This window comes from Canis lupus, chromosome 1 (genome assembly GCF_003254725.2).
Source record: "Canis lupus dingo isolate Sandy chromosome 1, ASM325472v2, whole genome shotgun sequence".
In the NCBI taxonomy this organism is placed as follows: Eukaryota; Metazoa; Chordata; class Mammalia; order Carnivora; family Canidae; genus Canis; species Canis lupus.
Window position 1 is genome coordinate 80947422 of NC_064243.1, and position 21206 is coordinate 80968627.

Sequence of the window (21206 nt, forward strand, 5' to 3'; positions counted from 1 at the left end):
CTAAATGTTGTATGATGAAAATAACAAAGTCTTTTTTTCCTCACTAAAAAAATCTAATGAAATCCTCATCTCATCATGTCGATAAGGCAAATATGAAATAAATGCTTTAGAAGTCAGGGTGTATTGGAGCAGAGGGGGAATGGTTACGTGTTTCACATCATTCATATTAATTGTTCTTCTAGGGGTTTTATACCTTATCCTGAAAGGGAATGATTGAAACTAAACCCAGTTAGTTGAGGAGTCTGATTAAGTTTTTGCTAAGGTATAAACACTTAAGGGCTGGGTACATTATGTATTTGGTTATAATAAACTATAAACACAGGGGGAATAATTATTCCTGCCCTTTTTCCCTTTAATAACATTGTTTTAGGATTCTGATAAACACCAGAAATGATCATATGTGTAGCGTGACACCCTCACTCTTCTGATGGGAACTGCTCACCCTTCCTGTCGTCAACTTTGAGTAGCCTCAGGGTTTACTCTAGAGGGAAAGATTTGGGACTGGATTTTTTCTGAGGAAAAAAAAAATGAAGCATGACTTGTTGATAAACCAGTTTGAAAAAAAAAAAAGCATATAAAGGAAGACTTGAGTGTGCACAGTATAATCTGCAAACCAAAGGCAGTTTTCGATGACAGGAAGGAAAGAGATTACAACTGCTGTTTCTGTGTGTTTGTTTTTAACAGGCTCATGCACAATTAGTTCGAGAAGTCGACGTGGAGAAGGTGTCTGCTTTTGAGAATCCATATGTAGACGCAATAAAGAGTTTATGGAATGATCCTGGAATCCAGGAATGCTATGACAGACGACGAGAGTATCAGTTGTCCGACTCTACCAAATAGTGAGTATTCATCCAGGAGGCCTTTTGGATCTTTCTCTAGTTTCATGTGTTCTGCAGTGATAACTTCTGCATTCTTGTGCTTTGTGTACAATATGTGCCCCACACTCCAGCTAGAAAGTAGAGATGTTAAACTTGTGCCTGCCTCATCCATTTAGACTGTATTCTACAGGACTGGCATCCTGAGTCAGGGAGAGTTTCTTTTACTATGTTCTGTTTGAAAAATGAACTGAAGTCTCGAGGAATCAGATTTTACCAGCCCATCTCTTCCACCAAATTACAAACCAGCAGTTCTCAAGCCCTTACACCATTGTAATATGAAATCCTGTAATAGTAATTTTTCATACAAATTTCTAATCTTGTTGTCATGTGCTAGAAGACACCCACACACATTAAAACCTGCAAACAAATATGCTTGATTATGGCTTCTCATACATCAGACTTCCTAGTTTTTAGTTTCCAGACAGAGAACCTTGACTGCTTTCTGGGAGCCACTATTATGTTGATGGAGAGGTTTGCCTTTGCATGAAAATTGCACGAGTCTAATTTTGCATGCATTCTGAAATTATTCTGTGAGCTGTCAATCAAAATCATGTGTCCTGGGAAAGATTTGCATCCTAGAGAGATTTGTTAGTTCTCTAGATTAAATCTCGCCTAACAGAAAGAAAGTGAAGATCTGGCAATCATTAGATTAATGTAATCAATGCAGTCAGCAATCTAGATAATCAGGCGCCTGAAAAATGGACTTTTTGTAGTATTTAGCCAGATTCCTGTCTACATTAATTACTTGACCCAGCATTTGCCTCTTGTGTTGGTTCTGGGTGGACAGAAGAATGGGTGGAAAATAATCAGCAGCCTCAGGTCAGTTGGTATGATGAAATGATACGGAGCCCCATAGACTGATTGGCATCACTCCTAGTGCCTGGAAGATCCAAGAGCTATTCAGTTCTGTTTTCTCAACATAGTAGTTCATGTTCTTACTCTAATTCTAGGCATTTGTATAAGACAAGTTATGATTCCAATTATCCACGAAAATGTTGTCTGGTCAAAACAGCCATTGTATTCCTATGGAACATTAGAATTCCATAATTCTGGAAGGTGACATTGAAGGCTCATGATCACCATGCCTATTGTATTTTGACTGGAATTAATCCCATGGTGTGCCTTTGGAATGTGCACTTTCCTCATTCCTTACTTTTCTTTCCTTTTTTCACACCTCCGTGTGCTGTTCTTCCATTCTTTCTCTTCTGCTCTCTGCCTGCGGCCTTCACTCCTCCCTCTGGAGTCCCTACTGTCTAAGTTACTGTGAGTGCAGACATTAGAGATGCAGTCAGCTCTTGTCTCTTCCAAACCCTGCCCCCTCAACCTTTGACCAGCTGTCTTTCTCTTACTTCCTGCCCCCTCGGTCCTTATGTTTGCTTTGCCATTTCAGATTTCATCTATCTCCCCACAGTGCTGTTGTGTTTTATCCCTTGTTCTGTGTTCCTACTCAGTATGTCTCCTATCTGCTTGCTTCCCCCTCCACCCTCATCTGTCATTCTTTTGGGTTCTCCTGCTCCTCCTCTGCATTTCTCACTCTGTTACCGTGATGCCTCTCCTGGCCCTTACTAAGCAATAAATCCTTCATTACCAAGTTATATTTACTAATAAATCCTCCATTCTCTCATCATATCTGTGTCTGTCTCTCAGCTTCTATCACATATCTGTCTCTCCCCCGTCCTCACCTGTTCCGTTCTTTACCTGTCACCTATAGCTTTCCTCCCTACAGAGGGGTCCTGCCACTGGGGCCTCAGAGCACTGATGTCTAATAATGACATGCTTACCAGGGTCAGGGTTCCCCCTTAGAAAATGATTTTGCCTCCTGCTCTGGGGATGGACCCTGTGAGAGACTCCTTGTTTGCACCGAGGACACCTGTATGAGCTGCTCTGCTTGTGTTCTTGAAATGAGACTCTCTCCACATCTGGTGACCTTGCTCAGTTTAGATTTGTGGATTTCTAGGCAGGTGCCCATGAGTTACTACAAGAATAGCATGTGGCAACATCTACTACTTTAGGGAAAGAGCTCTTCAAGGCCATTTCTTTAGACTCCCATTAGCACTGATTCTGGGAAAGCTGCCATCTTAGAATTCTGTTGTATAGGCTGTGTCTACCATAGAAACATGCCTTTGGACACATTACTCTTTAAACAGTTTTACTTTGCCTTAATGGGGATATGGAGAGGTTGATTTTCTGAACTATATATATGTGGGTCTATATGTGTGCACATACCCCTGATTCTTTTTTAACCATATTTGTATGCAGAAGTAAGAAAGTAAATTACTACGTATTCTTACATATCCACATTTCAGTATCCATCTCTTGAAAAAAAATATTTCCTTACATAATAAATAATACCACATTACATCTAAAATTAATCATCAGTCCTTTTTATCATTATACTCAGTTCATATTCACACTTCCCAAATTCTTCCAAACTGTCCTTTAGAGTTGGTCGGTTTTAAGAATGCACACTTGCTTTGGTTTTTATGTCCCTTAGTCTCTTGTGATCTAGTAGAGTCCTGTTTGCATTTCACTGGTATGTTGAAGAAATTAACCTGATTGCTACCTTATATAGTATGAATTAATTTGCTCTTCTGTCTCCTGAATTTACTATAAACTGGAAATTACGTTTAAAGACTCGATTAGATTCAAGTTAAATGTGAATAGAATGCATTTGGGGTAATGTTGTTTGCTCATTGTTGGTGAAGGTAAGGCTCACTGCAGTATTAGGGTGCTGACCCTCTCCATTATACAGTTATATTTTTCCTTGTGCCACCAAAAGCAGTCTGCATGGTGTTACTTTGTCACTGGGTGATCTCTGATCCCCCATCAGCTCTTCACTTCATGGTTTTGCTTCCATTTAATAAGTCTTGTGTGATTTAATGATTCCCTTAGAATTTACAAAATAGTTATTTTTCTACTTTTATCAGCCAGTCCACATTGGTATTCTTCTTGAAATAGGTTTTTTCCTCAGCTGGTGCTATTTAATTACGTTTTAATAAATTTTCTGCTAAAAGGCACGTGTTTCAATCTTTTTGTTACAGTAACGTATATGGACGAAATAGATGGTGACCATATAATTTATCATTTGGACCAAGACATTTTGAGAAGGAAGGGGTTGCCGTTAATAATTAGGCTGAGAGGTGCCTGGCGCCTGGGTAGCTCAGGCAGTTGGGTGTCTGCCTTTGACTCAGGTCATGATCCCAGGGTCCTGGGATCAAGCCCCATGTTGGGATCCCTGCTCAACAGGGAGCCTGCTTCTCCCTTTCCTCCCATTGCTCTTGCTCTCTCTCTCTTTGTCTCTCTGTCTCTCTGTCTCTCAAATAAGTAGATGGAATCTTTAAAAAAATAATAATTAGACTGCAATAAAAGGCATGAGTTGGGAATGTTGGCTAAGCAGAAGCATTTGGTCACTTTAGCTACTTGATACGTAGAGAGGCATTTTGTATTTTGTTTGGGTACCCCCCCCCCTTTATTTTCTCTAGTAGACTACTTCAAGAGTTGTAGAACCAATATATTGCTACCAGTTATGTAAGGAGTTGTATGTAGAAGCCTGAGTTAGCTGGCCCCGTGTTTTTGGTCTCTTCCCAAGATATTGTAGCACTCTTTATAGACCACTGCCCTGTAGCCTGGCTGGCCCACCTTTAATCCTACTGAGTATCAGAGACACCTTATTCTTCCCCAGTTAGTCTAGGGCTCTTCTGCTTTTCCTTAGCTAGGAAATTCCTCCTAACACCTATCCCAGGATAGGACCAGGACACACCTGTGGTGTGTTGGATTCACCCACCTGATGCTCTGTTGCCCGTGTAGGTCTCCCATGTAGTCCCAGCAGATGCTCTGGGAACTGTAGGGAGAGCACCAGTGAGGAGGTGGGCCCCACATCCTGAGCACCACTGAGTCCTAGTACTGATTTCTTTTTCACAGAGTAACTGTAGAATACTCATAACTCAAAATAATTTCTTTCCTTGTACTCAAGATAGTTACCCCTTTTCTGACATTTTTGTGGGTGTCCCACTGGTGTATCTTTAGCATTTTATCTCCCTCCTTTATTTCCTGTAATCTTCTATATTGTTCTGTCTTTATAATTAAAATAAACGATACTTCATTAATATTCTAGACTTAATTGCTTACATGATATTATCACCTTACAGAACTCTTTCCAAATTCAGGACCTACTTATGGTTCTTCAGTTGAAATTGTCATCTCTAGCAGTGTGAGAAGTGGGGCCTGCCACGCACCTCTGCCCAGAGTTTGCAGCGTGATAGCTGTTCTCTCCAGGACCCTGCTGATGCTGAGAGTCCATGACAGCCATTTGCCAGGAATGCTGAGAGCAGAAGCCAAGCATGGCTCTCATCTTCTTTTGCTTCTTCCTCCTCCTTCTCTTCCTCCTCCTCCTCTTTTTCTTCTTCTTTTTGTTTTTAAGATTTTATTATTTGTTCATGAGGGACACCAAGAAAGAGGCAGAGATACAGGCAGAGGGAGAAGTAGGCTCCCTGTAGGGAGCCAGATGCGGGACTTGATCTCAGGGTCCCAGGATCACAACTTGAGCCAAAGGCAGACACTCAATCACTGAGCCACCCAGGTCTCTCTGAAATCAGATTTCTGTCTCTAGAGCCCAAGTTTTTAATCACTGTGAAATATAGCTTCGCAGAAGATGAGTAGGTAAGAGATAGCTAGATAGACAATTGACCATAGATAAATAGATGATAGACTAATAGATAAACATCTGTGACAGGAAAGGTACAAATTATTCATTAATCTTTATAAATGTTGCCAATAGGTACTTCCCTGTGTGTAAGGTCAAGAGGGAAAATTATATAGAATTACTGGAAAACAAACCCAGCAAGGTTTTGATTATCATCCAGAAAATTTTTCCTGTTTAACAACACATCAATTATTCATACATCATGGAAGATGTTCTAAATCACAGATAATTCAGAATTATTATTTCTTTATTTTAGCCTGTACCCTTTAGCCTCATACTCTATCCATTAACTTTTTGCTGGAGTCAACCTAGAGCCAATAAGAAGGATATGACAAAATCATTTGAGCTTCCCTTTTTCTACTTGCATTAGCTAACTTACTGATCATAATAAGCAATCAGATGGCTCAAAGGACAGGCAACACAGGGATAGGAGGTGGGGAAAGTCCAGGCAATGGATAAGCAGTTTGGGATAAGTTTGCAATTGACTTTAGTTTGATATATTCTTCCTATTTTATTTATTGAAAGAATAAAAAACACTCTAAGATGCTGGAAAATTTTATAAATTCCTTTATTGGCTTTTCTGTCATTGATAAAAAAAAAAGCCTGAGGGCTCTGAATATCTTTAGATAAAGTACACAATAAACAGATGGCTGTAGGTTTACTTTTTTTTTTTTTCTGGGGTCCACCACCTGCTTTAATATGCTGAAACATCAGGTCAAATGAGTTCACTGCCTACAGTACCAAAAGCTCCCTGACAGTAACCAGAGAACACAAATCTCAATCACATTGGCATATAGTAAGAAAAGTCCTCACATTGCAGGGTTTTGGCAGAGACTGCTCTGTGTTCACCTTAAGAGACCAAATAATCCCTAATCTCACTTTCCTGAAATTCCCTCCAAGGAGTTCAGCAGATCAGACACCTTCTGGAAATCTCCATATGTTCCGTAGCCTATAAATCCAATACATATGCAAGTTGGCTTTTGGGCATAAGTCAACATTGCAGTTTAATTTTAACCTCGTGCTTAAAATTTTAATTTAATATACAAATGCAGAAGGAATTTGAATGTTGAATTTGAAGTACAAAAGGAATTTCAGAGGTGGATTTAGCATATCCACCTGATCTGGGGCCAAATGCTTCTTGAAGAGATACTGTGCTAAAAGTACCCTACTGATGAGCCAAATATTGGAACTCTAGGGTGTTTCCTCTGACTCTTGCAGCCATCCTGACTTTACTTTTTATCTGATGATAAAAAGGGAATATAAGCCTACTGCAGACTTCTGGAGGCAGACAAGACCATTGTCTTGTCAAGAGAACATTGAGTCAGGGTCTAGTCTTTGATGGAATTCCCTCTGCCCCTCATCACCTCTCAGTCTTTCACTGTAAACCTCACTTGCCTCTAGTGTGCTAGCTATAATCTCTTAAATTCTCTTTTAAACTGTGAAATCCTGTAGTCTATTACAGCAGACTGTCTTTATATGAGAAACCATTATCCTATGCAGTCAAGTGAAAACCTGGCACCCTGAAATTTACCTGAAATGGAATGAACAAAGAGATTATATATTCTACATGGTTAAATTACTAAAAATGCTGTCTTTAGCTTGGAAGAGGGCATCGATCTTGAGTTATATTTGTCTTTTTAAGGAGCGACAATAAAGTGTCATTTTTTTCACTTGAGTGACATATTTACCTCTATTTTTGTTCTGTTTTGTTATCTAATGAGCCGTATCTTCTAATAACCTTTTGCAAGAATAAAACAAACAAAACAAACAAAAAACCCTGTATTTGTCTTCCACAGTGAACTCTGATGACTCTAAGATGCGGGTCTTTATTATTCCTTTTTCAGAACACTTGGCGCTTTAGAGATGCTAAGATAAGACTTAGATATGCTCTAACACTCTAACCTTCATTACTGAGATGTAGTAGGGAAAGGGCACCTGTCTACCATTCATTCACTCTGCTCAAAGAGTATAGTGGTTATGGGTGACAGGCTTCACATTGTCAGTGTGCTGCCTTCTCACATTTTGGCAGAGCATCTGTGACTTCTGTAGTTTGATCCACCCAGGATGGCATTGTCCCCATTTGAGACCAGAGGTGTTGTTACTACAGAACAGGGATTGGCAGTCCCTCAGACCAATCAGCCTGCTGCCTGTTTTTATAAATAAAGTCTTACTGGAACACAGCCATACTCATTTGTTTATGTATTGTCCATAGCTGGTTTCATGCCCATTGGCAGAGTTGAACAGTTGTAACAGAAAATGAATGGCCCACAAAGCCTAGAATATATACTGTCTGATCCTCCCAACCCCCCAGCAAAAGGGCAAATTGCTCATGTAGAAGAAATGTTGAAAGGCAACTGGTATTCTGCTTCTACTTCCACTTAGATACCTTAGAACCCCACTACTTTGAGTTCCCCAAAGCTAAATTTTAGAGTACTCTGAGGATGGATGGCCCATATTCCTTCAGCAGTATTCTATAAGCATTGCTTTGCACAACAAAATTTGATAGGGAGCGAGCGTCAGAGAACTCTCATATTCCCCCTCATTCCCCTCTAAATGCCATGCAAATGATGTCTAGTACTAAAGGTGGTATAGACGACCAGAAGTGTTCATTGAGTTGATTTGGCTTTAAGAGCAAGGATTGTGTCTTACATATAGTCTTACCTTTTGTACCATCATAGTGCTTGATACAGCTGGTAAGGGAGGAGTGTGATAGGGTTGAACCATCAATGGAACCAAGAGTAGGGTTGACAGGATTTTGTAAGGTGCCTAGTAGAACATGTACCTGACCAGAAGACAACTCAACCTCCAGTCACAAGTCAACCCAGGACCCTTGCTATCCATATATAACCCTTAAGGTCACTTAGGTTCCTTTATTTTGACTCCCTGTCAGTCAGTCTTTTGACTCTGATTGGCTGACCCTTATTGGGTTTTTTTCGTTATCACTATGGCATCTTGATTTAATGAATTGAATTTTGATCTATAATTGATTCAAGTAGTGTAACATATGACCATGTCCTCAGACCTGATCATCCATGTCAGAATGAAGGGGCTGATCCTACAGAACCCATGCCCAAGTTAAGGGGACATGACATTGAGATGCCTGCTTGAATCAGCAGCCTTTTTTTTTTTTTCTCACTGCTGACTCTTGGCTACAATCCTGAAGCCTCTCTGATGACCCACATCATGTCTGCATTATAGCATGATTGTTTACAGCACTCTCATTTCCATTGCCAGAGTACAAGCTCCTGGAGGACAGGACTCACATTTTTTTCTCTTATTTTATGGTTCCCGCTCGGTGTATGCACAGTGCCTAGCTCTCAGTGTAGACTTTCCGAGAACATAATTGCATGAATGAATGAGTAATAAGAAAGTAAGTACGTTCTGTGTCTTTCCTAATTTCTTCCCATCTTCTCTCTTCCTTTCTGCCTATTCAAATCTCATTTCATCTGTGCGGTGTCACTCATCCCCCACTCCTCCTCCACACTATTCTCTAGTGACTACAGTTCATAATCATCTCTCTTTTCTTATTGCATTCATAGTTAGCAGCTCACAATTTGGCACTTAATTATTTCTTAATTGATTCATCTGTGCTATCTTTGTTTCCTAGGTAGCCTGATATCCCTCAAGGCAAAGAATATATATATATTAAGTATTTTGTGCCAGCTCCCTGTGCCATCCCCCCTCCCTCCAACACACACAGTGCTTTAGCTTTAACATGTAACAGATTTTCAGTAAATCTGTTTATATTAACCGTATTAAGCACTGCTCTTGCGTTTCAGGACAGGCAGGCAAGGATAAAAGGAGTTTTCTGGTGTTTCTTGATAGCTTTTCGAAGTATAAAAATTGTATCAAAATTAGTCGGCAGCTTTGGAAGTTATCATATAAAAGACAAATTAACAAAGCACAGAGCCAAACCAGCATATTGAAAAGGGCCTCTTCCTTTTTCTCTCTCTCTTACTTCCTCTCTCTCTCTTAGCCTCATTTTGCTTTTGTTTTTAATTATAAAGTCAATTTATTTGTTTGAGCAACAGACTTGAGAATCTATCTTTGTCACCCAAGCCTGGCCCTGGCCCTCATGTCTCTCTGATAGACACACAGTTGCCCAGTCCATTCCCCATTAGACACTGATGGTCTCTTTATGTGAAACATCCAGATCAACTATTAATATATAAGATCCCTAAAAAGCTGAAACTGTTTAACGCAGAAATAGAATCTTTCTAAAAGATACTTAATTTACTTTTACAAATCTGCTTTTCTGGGTTGATTTAGTTCTTAGGCAAAGGATCATTGGAAAGCAGGATTTCTTAGGCTTCTCTTTTGTTCTCCCTTGAGTCGGTCTCACAAAACCATGAGTGCATCACCACCTTTCTACCACTGGGTGATCTCATTTTAAATCTGGAATTTTGTGTTAAAAACAAATAACTACTTAGGACCCAAATCCCTGTTAATACCTGCTGGGTTTCCTTGAACTCTGATCATGGTTGTGCCAGGTGTTAAAAAAAAGAAAGGAGGAACGTTAGTTGGCTCTCCACCACATGAGTTCTTTCAGGGGATGGGAGTGTTTGTGTAATGAGTAATCCTCTGCTGCTAACCAGCCTAACCAGATTACCAACCAGGCTCATTTCAGCAGCAGGATCTGCCAGATAAGGGAGGGACTTGGATGGCTCTTGGCACCAAAACCTGTACTTGACTCTCCCCTCAGAATGGTAGTTTTGCAGACCTATTTCTTCCCTTGTTTTTTTTTTTTTTTTTTTTTTTTAATATTCACTTTGACAATTTCTTTTCCTTTTTGCCTTTGAATCCTTGTGGTCACATGGTACCTATACAGGAATCATGGGTTTCTGGTTTCTCCTTAGCTTCCACTGCTTTTGACAGTGCCAAATAAGATCTCACGACATGATCTAGCTTTCAACTCCCCCAAGACTGTTCCTCTTACAATGAGGTCTTCTTAGGATTTTTAATGAAGTTGACCTAGTTTTTCTAACCTTCTTTTCAATAATTAAAAATGTGAAATTCTACCCAGAGTCATTTTCTGTGCCAGAACTTCATTTTTAATATCTGACTTGAGCTGCAAATCTGTTATAAATACAGCCTCTCAATAGGAGGCCCTTCCACAGGGGTTGAAGTATGCCAGCACATACCCGCAACGCCACCCCATAGCATGCTACATTAAATACTCCAAGGCGCTATTCATTTATCTTACTATGTTTGGTTGGATTTATACCAAACATCAGAGATTCCTTTTTTCACTTACCACCCACAGGTACTTTCCCCCTTTTGGTGTAATTGCTGAGGGTTGTATGCCTATAACTTGCTACATTTTTTTTTTTAACCACAGCTGTAATGTGATATAGTTTACCTGCTGAGTCATCTCTAAATTTTATTCATGTTTCTTTCATTTAAAAAAAAAAAAAACACTGTATTTCTAATTTCTGTGCTATTCTTGGTTTAGATTTCCACTTACCCTTCCAGTCATAGATGGTGGGGATTTTTTCTCTTTAATTTTTTTTAAAGATTTATTTATTTATTTGAGAGCGAGATGGAGCAGGAGAAGAGGAAGAGGGAGAAAGAAACAAGCAGACTGCCCGCTTAGCAGGGAGCCCGAGCAGGACCCCAAGATCGTGACCTGAGCAGAAACTAAGAGTTGGCTGGCTTAACCATCTGAGCTACCCAGGCACCCCTTCTTCTCTTTAATTTTAAAAAGATACTTCAAACAAAAATCAGTTCCCATTACATGTCAGATTTGAGCGTAAATCAAATTGGAAGGTGAACTCAAAACTGTTATTGACAAACTACTGGCAAAACAGAACAATTGGAATTTTTTTGGTGAGGGGAGAGCGAGGAAGGGGAGAAGTAGCGGCAGAAGAGAGCAAATCTTAAGCAGGCTCCAGACCCAGCTCAGAACCCACTGCCGGGCCCAATCTCACCATCCTGATGATCATGACCTGAGCTGAAATCAAGAGTTGGTCACTTAACTGACTAAGCCACCCAGGTGCCCCCAATTGGAATTAAAAAAAAAAAAAAATTTTTCAAGAGAGAAAAATGACATAATTTATTTGATTGGGGCTTTTATTTTAGTGACATTTAAGCTTCCCTCATATATTTTTTAACCATTTAAAGTAATTATATCCCATTTTTTAATTTCTTGTTTTTCTATAGCCAGAGGTGACCCAGAATTTAAATATATAAGGAGTTTAGCAGTTACAAGGTGTAATTATAAACTAATGAGCACGACTTCCTTAATCAGATCACTCATACTACAGAAGGATGTTTTGTGGATAATTTTCAAGAATTAGAGACAGTTCAAACAAGTTCCCAGAAAATGACTTTACCCTCTCTCTTCTTCATATAACTCTTTTCTTGCCACATGTTGGTAAACTCCTTGCAGGCAGGGATCAGATGCTGGAGATCTCAGACATAGCCTTAGCACCTTCTAGAATGTCATGGTCAAAAGGTATCTGTGAATTCTAGATGGCCCTGCATTTTTCTCATGGTAGGAAAGAAACGAAATATTACTACATGAGTTTTCTTGTTGCCTTGCCTTTCACTGAAAACCATCAGAAACCTGTTTCTTCTATTAAAGAGAAGATGTAGAATTGTCCATCAGGAAGGTACCGCTCCCTCCATTTGCCTGGGTTAGAGCGAATTCCAGGGCCTGAAAGCTGGGTATTGACAAGCATGAAACTGATACACAAATTATTTCATTCTGCAACCAGGACCCAAAGAAGAGCAGGAAGTACATCTGCTAAATGAAGTTAAATGATGCCTTTCCTTTCTGTGTTGTCTCTATATTTGTCAGAGGCATTTAAATTCAGAATTCAGTTCTTACATAATGCAGGCCGGTGATGTCCCAGCGAGGTAATTACAGAAAGGCAGGTAGCTAACAACCCCCTTACTCCTGTGTTTTCTCCTAAAAGGTATAACCTGCCGTTCTAACCACTACCGCATTTTCCATAAAATTGTTTTAATTAGGGTCACGTGTTGAGCACCTGCTGTGTTCTGGGACCTCAGCTAAGTGTCAGTGACCAGACACGAACAGCGAGCCACTTGTTACACATACATTGCCTTGGAAATGTACCTTGTGCCTGTCACCATAGCAACACCCTGAGAATGACCTCAGCAGCCACTCAGAATCATTCCTACAAAACAAATTATAGCTATAATTAACTCTCTGAATTTACTCTGCAATATAAATTTGTTCAGATCCCGGTGTTTCTTTGTAAAAGGTTAAATGAATGGAATAATCCATCACGGACCACCCCCACCCCCACCCCCGTATTCCACCCAGGTTTCTCCTCAGAAGATGAGATGCTTCAATGGAAAACACAGTTCAGCTCAGAGACTCTTCTATTACCTTTTCTCAGAATGTGACAAGAATCAACGCATGAGGATGTGCTGGTCCTACCTCTCCATAACCATATTTCTAAAGGAGCAGAGTGACTTCCTCCCCAAAGCAAATGTGAAATGCAGAATGTGCTGTGAGCACAGAACAAAGGGGGGACACGTAGGTGGGTAGGTGGCGCTGATGCAGGGAGAAGCTCTCCTTGCTAGCCACCCCCCAGCAATGAAGAATGCAGGTCTTGGCTGCAGACACCTTTCACCTGCCTCACATATTGTCTTCAATCCTGGTGTAGCTACTGAGACATTCAGACCTTCCCCTGGTACACAGGCACTTATGTCTTCTATTTCATTGGGTGGTTTGTTGTGGTGTTTTGTTTTGTTTTGTTTTGTCTTTCTTGCCTTGTTTGGAGGTGTTTTGGGTTTGGGTTCTAGATGATGTGCAGTATAACTAGCAGACCTCAGTACTGTTTCCTTCAGCTTTTTTCTCTTGTTAAGCTCAATTAATATAACTTCAAGACTCTAAATTAAAGTGAGCCTTTCTCTCCACCACCCAACTGAGACAAAGCAAAAAGAATGTCAAGCAAGAACTATAGTTCAAGGACACCTGGGTGACTTAGTGGCCTTCGGCTTGGGGGGTGATCCCGGGTCCTGGAATTGAGTCCCACATTGTGTTCCCCACAGGGAGCCTGCTTCTCCCTCTGCCTATGTCTCTGCCTCTCTCTGTGTCTCTCTCATGAATAAATAAAATCTTAAAAAAAAAAAAAAAAAAAGAACTGTAGTTCATTTGATCAGAAGTGCATGGAACATCTGTAATAGTCATTTCCTTGCTATGAAATTTGTCATTACCCGGGCAGTGGACAGATCAGAGCATGACAAGTAAGTGGTCAGTGTAAGTTTGTTGTGATGAAGCTGTTGTTACTTTCTGTGAACCGTACTGACATGGAAAAAGAGTGAAAGAAAGATGAAGAAGGAAGAATATACTTGTAAGTATGAACGCTGTAGATATTCAGCTAGTATTTCAGTAGTGCCCTTGGCTGGTGGACAGATACCATGGATAATATTTTTAGAGAAGTCAGTAAGCCACAGTAAGTGGCTTTTTGGTCACAGAATCAGTCCCATAGGGTACAGTGTTATAATTTCACACTTCGTGTGATGATTCTTGAAATTCTCAATGCAAATACACATTCGTATTTGAAAGTGGAGTGGCGGGATCCCTGGGTGGCACAGTGGTTTAGTGCCTGCCTTTGGCCCAGGGCACGATCCAGGAGACCCAGGATCGAATCCCACGTCGGGCTCCCGGTGCATGGAGCCTGCTTCTCCCTCTGCCTATGTCTCTGCCTCTCTCTCTCTCTCTCTCTCTCTCTGTGTGTGTGACTATCATAAATAAATAAAAATAAAAAAAAAAGTGGAGTGGCAATGAGTAGTCTGTTTAGTTCACCTTCGGCAAACAGAAAGCCACGATTTTTCTTTAGCACAGGAACACGGCAGCACCTGGTGTACAAGAATTAGCTGCCCTCTCTTTGGCCTCTGTGAATTGTATTAAGTGAGTAGAAATGGTTTATTGGGCACCATGTTTCTGAGCCAGCTTGTCAGCGTAAGTTAGAACTTCTCTGATTCCTCTGAATTGATTTTTATATATAGTAGTTAAGTAAGTGGTGGTCCCATGGGTTTCAAAATGTACATTCAAGTTTTTCAAATCAAGGAGTTGATAAAACTTGATGTCTACAGAGTAGCCATTTGATTTCACACTTAGAGTGTGATGAGCTGGTTTCTCTGTGGAGAGATACAAACCAACTCCCAGGACTTGGGCTCTTTAACCACATCAGATACCTCCAAGACCATGCCAAGGTACTGACTAAAATTTTGGATCCAACCTACTTTTCCTCCTGCCTCCCACACCAGTGTTTTCCCAGCCTCCTTGTATTCATCCTCTAGCCATTTTTATAATAATTAAAGATATCAGGCTGGTTCCTATCAGTCAGTAAAGTGCTGATTGCCAGCTAGAGAATCATTGATGTGTTTGGGATGAGGCCAGTAGAATACTAATTAATTCACTACTTTGCATTAGGAATTTGTGAGATGATCCTTTTTTTGTCTCAAAGAATTGATATACCTCCAAAAAGGCAGTAATTTTATGTCTTTGTGAAAGTCACTTAGCTCTGCTATTTTATAATCCATGAATCTTCTCTAACAATAATGCACTATTTCTTGTCAGCACCCAGTTTCAAATTTTCAAATTTCATAATATAATTAATGTGGAGACACCTCTAGTAACAAAGTATTTAATAATGCTAAGACTAAATACCAGCATAGGAAATCCATCTATCCATCCAACCAATATTCCTTAAATATTGTCTGCCAGGCACTCTTTTAGATACTGAGGCAATTCTAAGGCTGGGTAAGACAGAACCCTTCTCCTAAGTGCACAAATACACATCAACTGAGTAATTGTGCACTTGCTGAATTACCACTTGCTCTGCACCAGGCATTTTCTGTTACGTGCCTCAGAACTCACTGTCTTATTTGTAGGCATAAAGGTGTTGACATTCTAATACCTTCCATTTCTATTAATGGGACCACCTTTTAAGTCTTATTTGCATGTTAGTTACTTTGCGTATACGCTTTGTAGTTGTATGTTTTGAAACTGTATCTGTGCCCCATCCTCTTCAGGGCCAAGGGGAGCGTAGCAGGCCTTTGAAGTCATTAGGATGCTGTGCAGAAACTCCTTTTCTCCTGTTTGTTAATTATATCAAATCACATCATTCTCAGAGTTGCAAAATATTTTTTGCAATTTGAGAGAATGAAAAGTAACTGGAATATAATGTTTTTGAAATAACAAAATGACTCTGTTGAAGAACATATGTGTGGTTGCCAGAGGTTAGGCTTAGGCGAGGCAGTACACAGGACACATCTTTTGTGGTAGCAGAACAATTCTGTATCCTGATTGTGGTGGGAATTGTATGAATCTCTACATGTGATAAAATTTCCCAGAACTATACACCCCTAAAAAGTTTGTATATGTGTGTGTCTGTAAGAACTAATGAAATCTAAATAGATTGTCGTTAATAGTATTGGATCAATGTCAATTTCCTGGTTTTGATAATATGTGCATTGTCAGTACATAGGTCTTAGTATGGGGGAAGCTGGGAGCAAGGTACAGGGAAATTCTCTGTAATATTTGTGCTACTTCTTGTAAGTCTAAAATCATTTCAAAATGAAAAGCATTTTTTAGTAGAATAGAAAAGTATCATATAAGCCGATAAATTTATATAGTTTAGGTGTGGTGACTCTAAACACTGGAAATATCTGACTCTAGACATTGTTAATTCAGTATCCAGAAATCTCAAATGTAGTGGCTTCCCATTAATCACAAATGACTTCGCTTTGGACAGAATTTAGGACATGGTATGCTGCTGCCCTCTCTTAGGGGAATAAGGAAATACATTCCAGAAGAAGGCTCTGATACTCTGCAAAAAGGAAAAACAAAAAAAAGTATTCTGACCTTATGTGTAACTTTGTTACCTGTTTATTTATACAAATATACAAATAAAATTTATATAAGTAATTCAAAAACCGTTTGCTTTAAACTCCTGCTTTACCCATCAGACCTGCTAAACAAGCAGAAAGTAGAAGACTCATTTCATTTCTTTTCTCCTCGCCCCCTACTTTTTGTATGGGTTCTAAATGATAGAGAAGAAACAAGAAAGCTTATGAACCAGATAACCCATAGATGGGTTACCTTGCTGTGGCAGATGGAAGGTTGGCTTTGTCTTTCAACTTTCTAGGTTTCTCTATTCTTTTCTGATGTTTTCCTTCCTCTTCTCCACCTCTCTTTTACAATTTATTTTTGCCCTTCCATTTCCATAGGCCAGATTTGGCATGATGGTGTCCTAACCTTCTTATTGTGTCTTCCCTCCTCTAGCTATCTTAATGACTTGGACCGCGTTGCTGACCCCGCCTACCTGCCTACGCAACAAGATGTGCTTAGAGTTCGAGTCCCCACCACAGGGATCATCGAATACCCCTTTGACTTACAAAGTGTCATTTTCAGGTAGTAACTGAGTACATGAAACTCACCTCCCAGCTCCTGTGCCTTGCATAGTGCATTTGGGAAACCCTAGAAATACTGAAATCATGTGTAGACTTTAGAATAATATCACCTTTGGACCAATTATTATCATTAGATACACAAATGAAATAATATGCTTCAGAAAGAGAAAGCAGAGGAAGGATGTATGGGCAGGTTTCTCATTGCAAATTCAATCACCAAGAAATCAATGAAATCTTAAGTTTGCTAGTGGTTGAACAAAATCAGTCACTTAAACATTGGTTCTGAAGATTATTCTTTGAGAACTGGTTCTGACTATTTTTTGAGTCATGTTTTAATTGTGAAGTCAATGCATATATTTTTTAGATTTGTCTAAGATATATGAATGACTTTGTGACTCTACTAATAATAGAAACTGTATGTTGTCTGGAGCTTTCATGTTGTTTCCACCAAGTCTGCTGGTACCAATGGAGAATCCTTCAGTAGCAATAAAAATATGGGATGTTTTATATTCCTGAAATAACTTGCTTGAGATTTTTCAAAATACATAATTTTGAAAATGGATTGATGGGCCTACTCTAAATTTGTATAGAAAAAAAAATGAAAAGCTTTCCTGCTATTCTCTCTGAGTAATACTTCAGCAGAAGCATTCTAATTTTTTTCAGAAGAAAAAAAGATGTAATACTAATGTGTTTTCATTTAATATCTTATTATACCATCAGTTACACTTTTAGTTAGAATATGAACCACATTGTGTTTTGAGAAGTGAAGCCATTTGAATATCTTGGAGTATAGAGAGTTGAGTTCTTTGGGGGAACCTATACCATTGAGGACAACTACATTTACTATAAGAACATGAATTAGGAGTTATGTGACTCCCACTGGGTAACTCTGCTACAGTGGCTCAGATGAGCCAGCCCTCCATCATTCCCTGACAAAGCACTATGGGTTTTATTCTAATCAGTTTCTGCCCCTGTAGTCAGGTCTGGCTGCCATATGCCACTTTTATAGACATATCTGTAAAGCAAGTGGCATTTTAGAAATATTTCTGAACCTCATTTTCCCCCATCTCTAAAATGGTTGTATTCAATAATCACCAAGGTTCCTTGTAGCTCCAGCATGATGGATGACTTAAGCTTTGGTTGAGCTCACAGCATTTAGAGATCTTCAATTTGGAACACCCAAATTTCCTACCTCATATAACTGCACTACAGAGTATTTTCAGAAGACACAGAGCATTTCACAGAGATTTTCATCTCTTCACTGTTTTATAATTAATAGTGAATTCTGAAACAAGGTTATTCTTATATCTTGTTTTTACTACATTTTGTTCACTAGCTGTAAAGAACTTTTTTTTTTTTTGCCACTACAGTAGAGGTATTGACTAAGGATAATAATTTCTCGCCATCATCAAAAAGCATCTTATGGGCTCAATGTGACAGGGTTTTATAGAATGAGGATTTCATATAAATGAGTAGTGTTCACTTGGCATGAGGGAAGAGCTAGAATTTAATATTTCTGAAGACTTAAAAATTCTAGTTTGATGTCCATAGCTCATAGGTCTCCCTGAATCCATTATTTTGCCCCTTAAATATCTCTTCTGTGCCTTCGAGAACTTTTAGAAGTAGCCACTAGATGATTTCTTGGTTTACACTTAATGTGTCAAAGCAGGAAAAGACCAGACATAACTTCAGTTTTCAACAAATGCTCAGAGTCCTACTCTCAGACTTTTGTACCTAAAACTTTCATTCTCTGGAATTGTTTTATCCTGCAAACACTGTGCACATTTTAGTCAAGATATGGATTGAACAATTTGAGGAAACTTGGCTTGGGTGCCATGTATTGCTTGATATTTTCATATAAACATTAAACTCCAATTAATTGATGTCAGTGTTAGTTCCTAACAAGTAACTCAGCACATCATTGATAGGTTAAAAAAAAAAAATCCTTGAAAGAGTTCAAATAATGGCTTTTTGCAGCATCTTAATGTCTTATCTGCTTCACTTGAAGCAGGTTAGCAAGTTTATTTGTGCATAAGGCCAATGGCACCATGTTACTCCACATAACTGGACCTGTCCCAAATTATTGCCAGTATTGGAAGGAGAAAACAAGTCAAAATACTCTGTGGATAAAGTATCAGTGGAGTTGTATTTGCATTTTGTTGAAGCATTGCATGCCATGTTGAAACACATAGCATCTTGAATCTCTTAAATGTATGTGAAGTCTTTTCTAGCATCCTTGAGAAACACACAAGGATTTTCATTCTCATTTTATAGAAAAAGAAACTGAAGTCAGTACTTGCCATTAGAGCTTACCATGAATAAAACAGAGTTGATTTTTTACTCTTCTGCTCATGATTAAGTGAAACACCATTTTGCTTGACTTGGTACAGGATTTTTTACAGAGGCATTATTTTCATACAAATCAAATAGTTTTCTTATAACCACCATCATTTATTATCCAGAATGTCTTGACTTGGGATTGTTAGGTAACAGAAAATTAGTAGATGTTTAGTAAGTCTTAATTGAGTTGACTTGATCATTCTCTTTAGACAATGTTTTTCCTAAGTATGTAAATAAAGCTGTGTTTATATTGACCTTTTTTTCTTTATATGCTATTAATATGAATATTGTTAACCTTGCAGAATGGTCGATGTAGGGGGCCAGAGGTCAGAGAGAAGAAAATGGATACACTGCTTTGAAAATGTCACCTCTATCATGTTTCTAGTAGCGCTTAGTGAATATGATCAAGTTCTCGTGGAGTCGGACAATGAGGTGAGTGCTCTCGGACAGGCAATACATTATCATTTCAATATCTGATACAAATAAATAAGGGGATGTAGAGCATGGAACATGGGGTAAACTGATCACACTGCTTTTTGACGACTGAGTTGTTTTTTTTTTTTTTTTAATAATAAAAATAACCCTGTGGTAGCACATGGTATAATCAGAACCATAGATTCTTTTGACAGATGTATGAGCCAGTCCGTGTGTTCGGGTCTAATTCGACCCTGTGTTCTACTCCTCATGCTGTGTAGACGCTCTGAAAATGAAAATCATATAGGCTAACCCTCACGTCATTTTCTAGCCCTCTTCCTACAGGACGGAGCTGGGAGTATTGGAGTGAGTCAGCCTGTTTTGTTTTGTTTTCATTTTGTTTAAATCATTGTTTGTGTACTCATTGGGTGGGTCCCAAAGAGTACTCAAAACCTCTCTTGGCAAATGTGAGTGACTTTGCAGCTGGGCTCTAGATCAGTTCATTATGGAGCCAAGAAGTGTCTTGGTGACGTGGCTGTTCTGCTTTTACCGAATTCTATAGGCTGTGGCATAATTTTGTCTCTACTAAACAGTGAGTGATTGGAAGAAATATGTTTGATGTGCCTGTGTGGAGAACCGGTTTGGTATTGTCATCTTCTCCCCATTACATGAAAACCTAACAGGTATAAATATGGATTTTGAGGATGATAAAGTCTTGATGATGAGTCAGAGTTGACTATGGAGGATAATACAGGGGCATAGAAAACTCGCTTTGAGCTGGAGTTCAGCGCACGTCTGTTGGGGAAATGAAAAAGATGCCTGATGACCTGTTAGAGGCAAAAATTGCAGACAGACATGCCAGTAGTAAGTCTTAAATATCCTTCTAATAGGATAGAAAAAAAAGAAAAGAAGGAAATGAGCTATCTCCAATAGCTAATTAAAATATAATCTGGCATATTAAAATACACTTTTAATACTATACATTTTTTGATATAGAAGAATTCTGGTTTCTGGTCCTTTTAAATATTTTATTTTTCTGCAAGTATTAATATCTCTATCCTAATACATATCCAACCCTTTTTAGCATTTCTTTTGTATGCAAAGTTGATAAAGAGTTTGGGAACCAGTATCCTACTTAGAGCTCAGGTACCTACCTATTGTGCATTTCAGAATCTTTCCAGGGGTGCAAGTATATGGGCTTTTGAATCAAAGAACTTTGTAAGAATGTTTTTTAAGCCATTTGCTCTCTGTAGCTATAATGCAAAGTGCCTGGTAAGCAAGCTAAAATAGATGACGGTCAGTTACCAAATTTTAAGTTAAGCAATTACCATCAGAATTTTAGCTATAATCTGTCTATATGTATGTCTCTATCCCTATGTTCATTTGTTGTTCTGTCATGCTTGGATCAGTATTTTGAATATAATGGCTATCTGGGGAACAGAATAAGACAACACTTCTAATATCTTTGAAAATTGAGTCAA

General features: G+C 39.0%; 1 protein-coding gene across 2 annotated transcripts in view; it reads left to right on the forward strand.

Moving 5' to 3' along the window:
• Positions 1 to 21206, forward strand: part of LOC112644686 (guanine nucleotide-binding protein G(q) subunit alpha) — a 306975-nt gene that overhangs the window by 208204 nt on the left and 77565 nt on the right. For both annotated transcript variants that reach the window (XM_025423273.3, XM_035699957.2), the window contains exons 3-5: positions 685 to 839; positions 16844 to 16972; positions 19614 to 19743. In XM_025423273.3, the coding sequence (XP_025279058.1) occupies positions 685 to 839; positions 16844 to 16972; positions 19614 to 19743 (414 nt within the window). The remainder of the gene's footprint in view (positions 1 to 684; positions 840 to 16843; positions 16973 to 19613; positions 19744 to 21206) is intronic.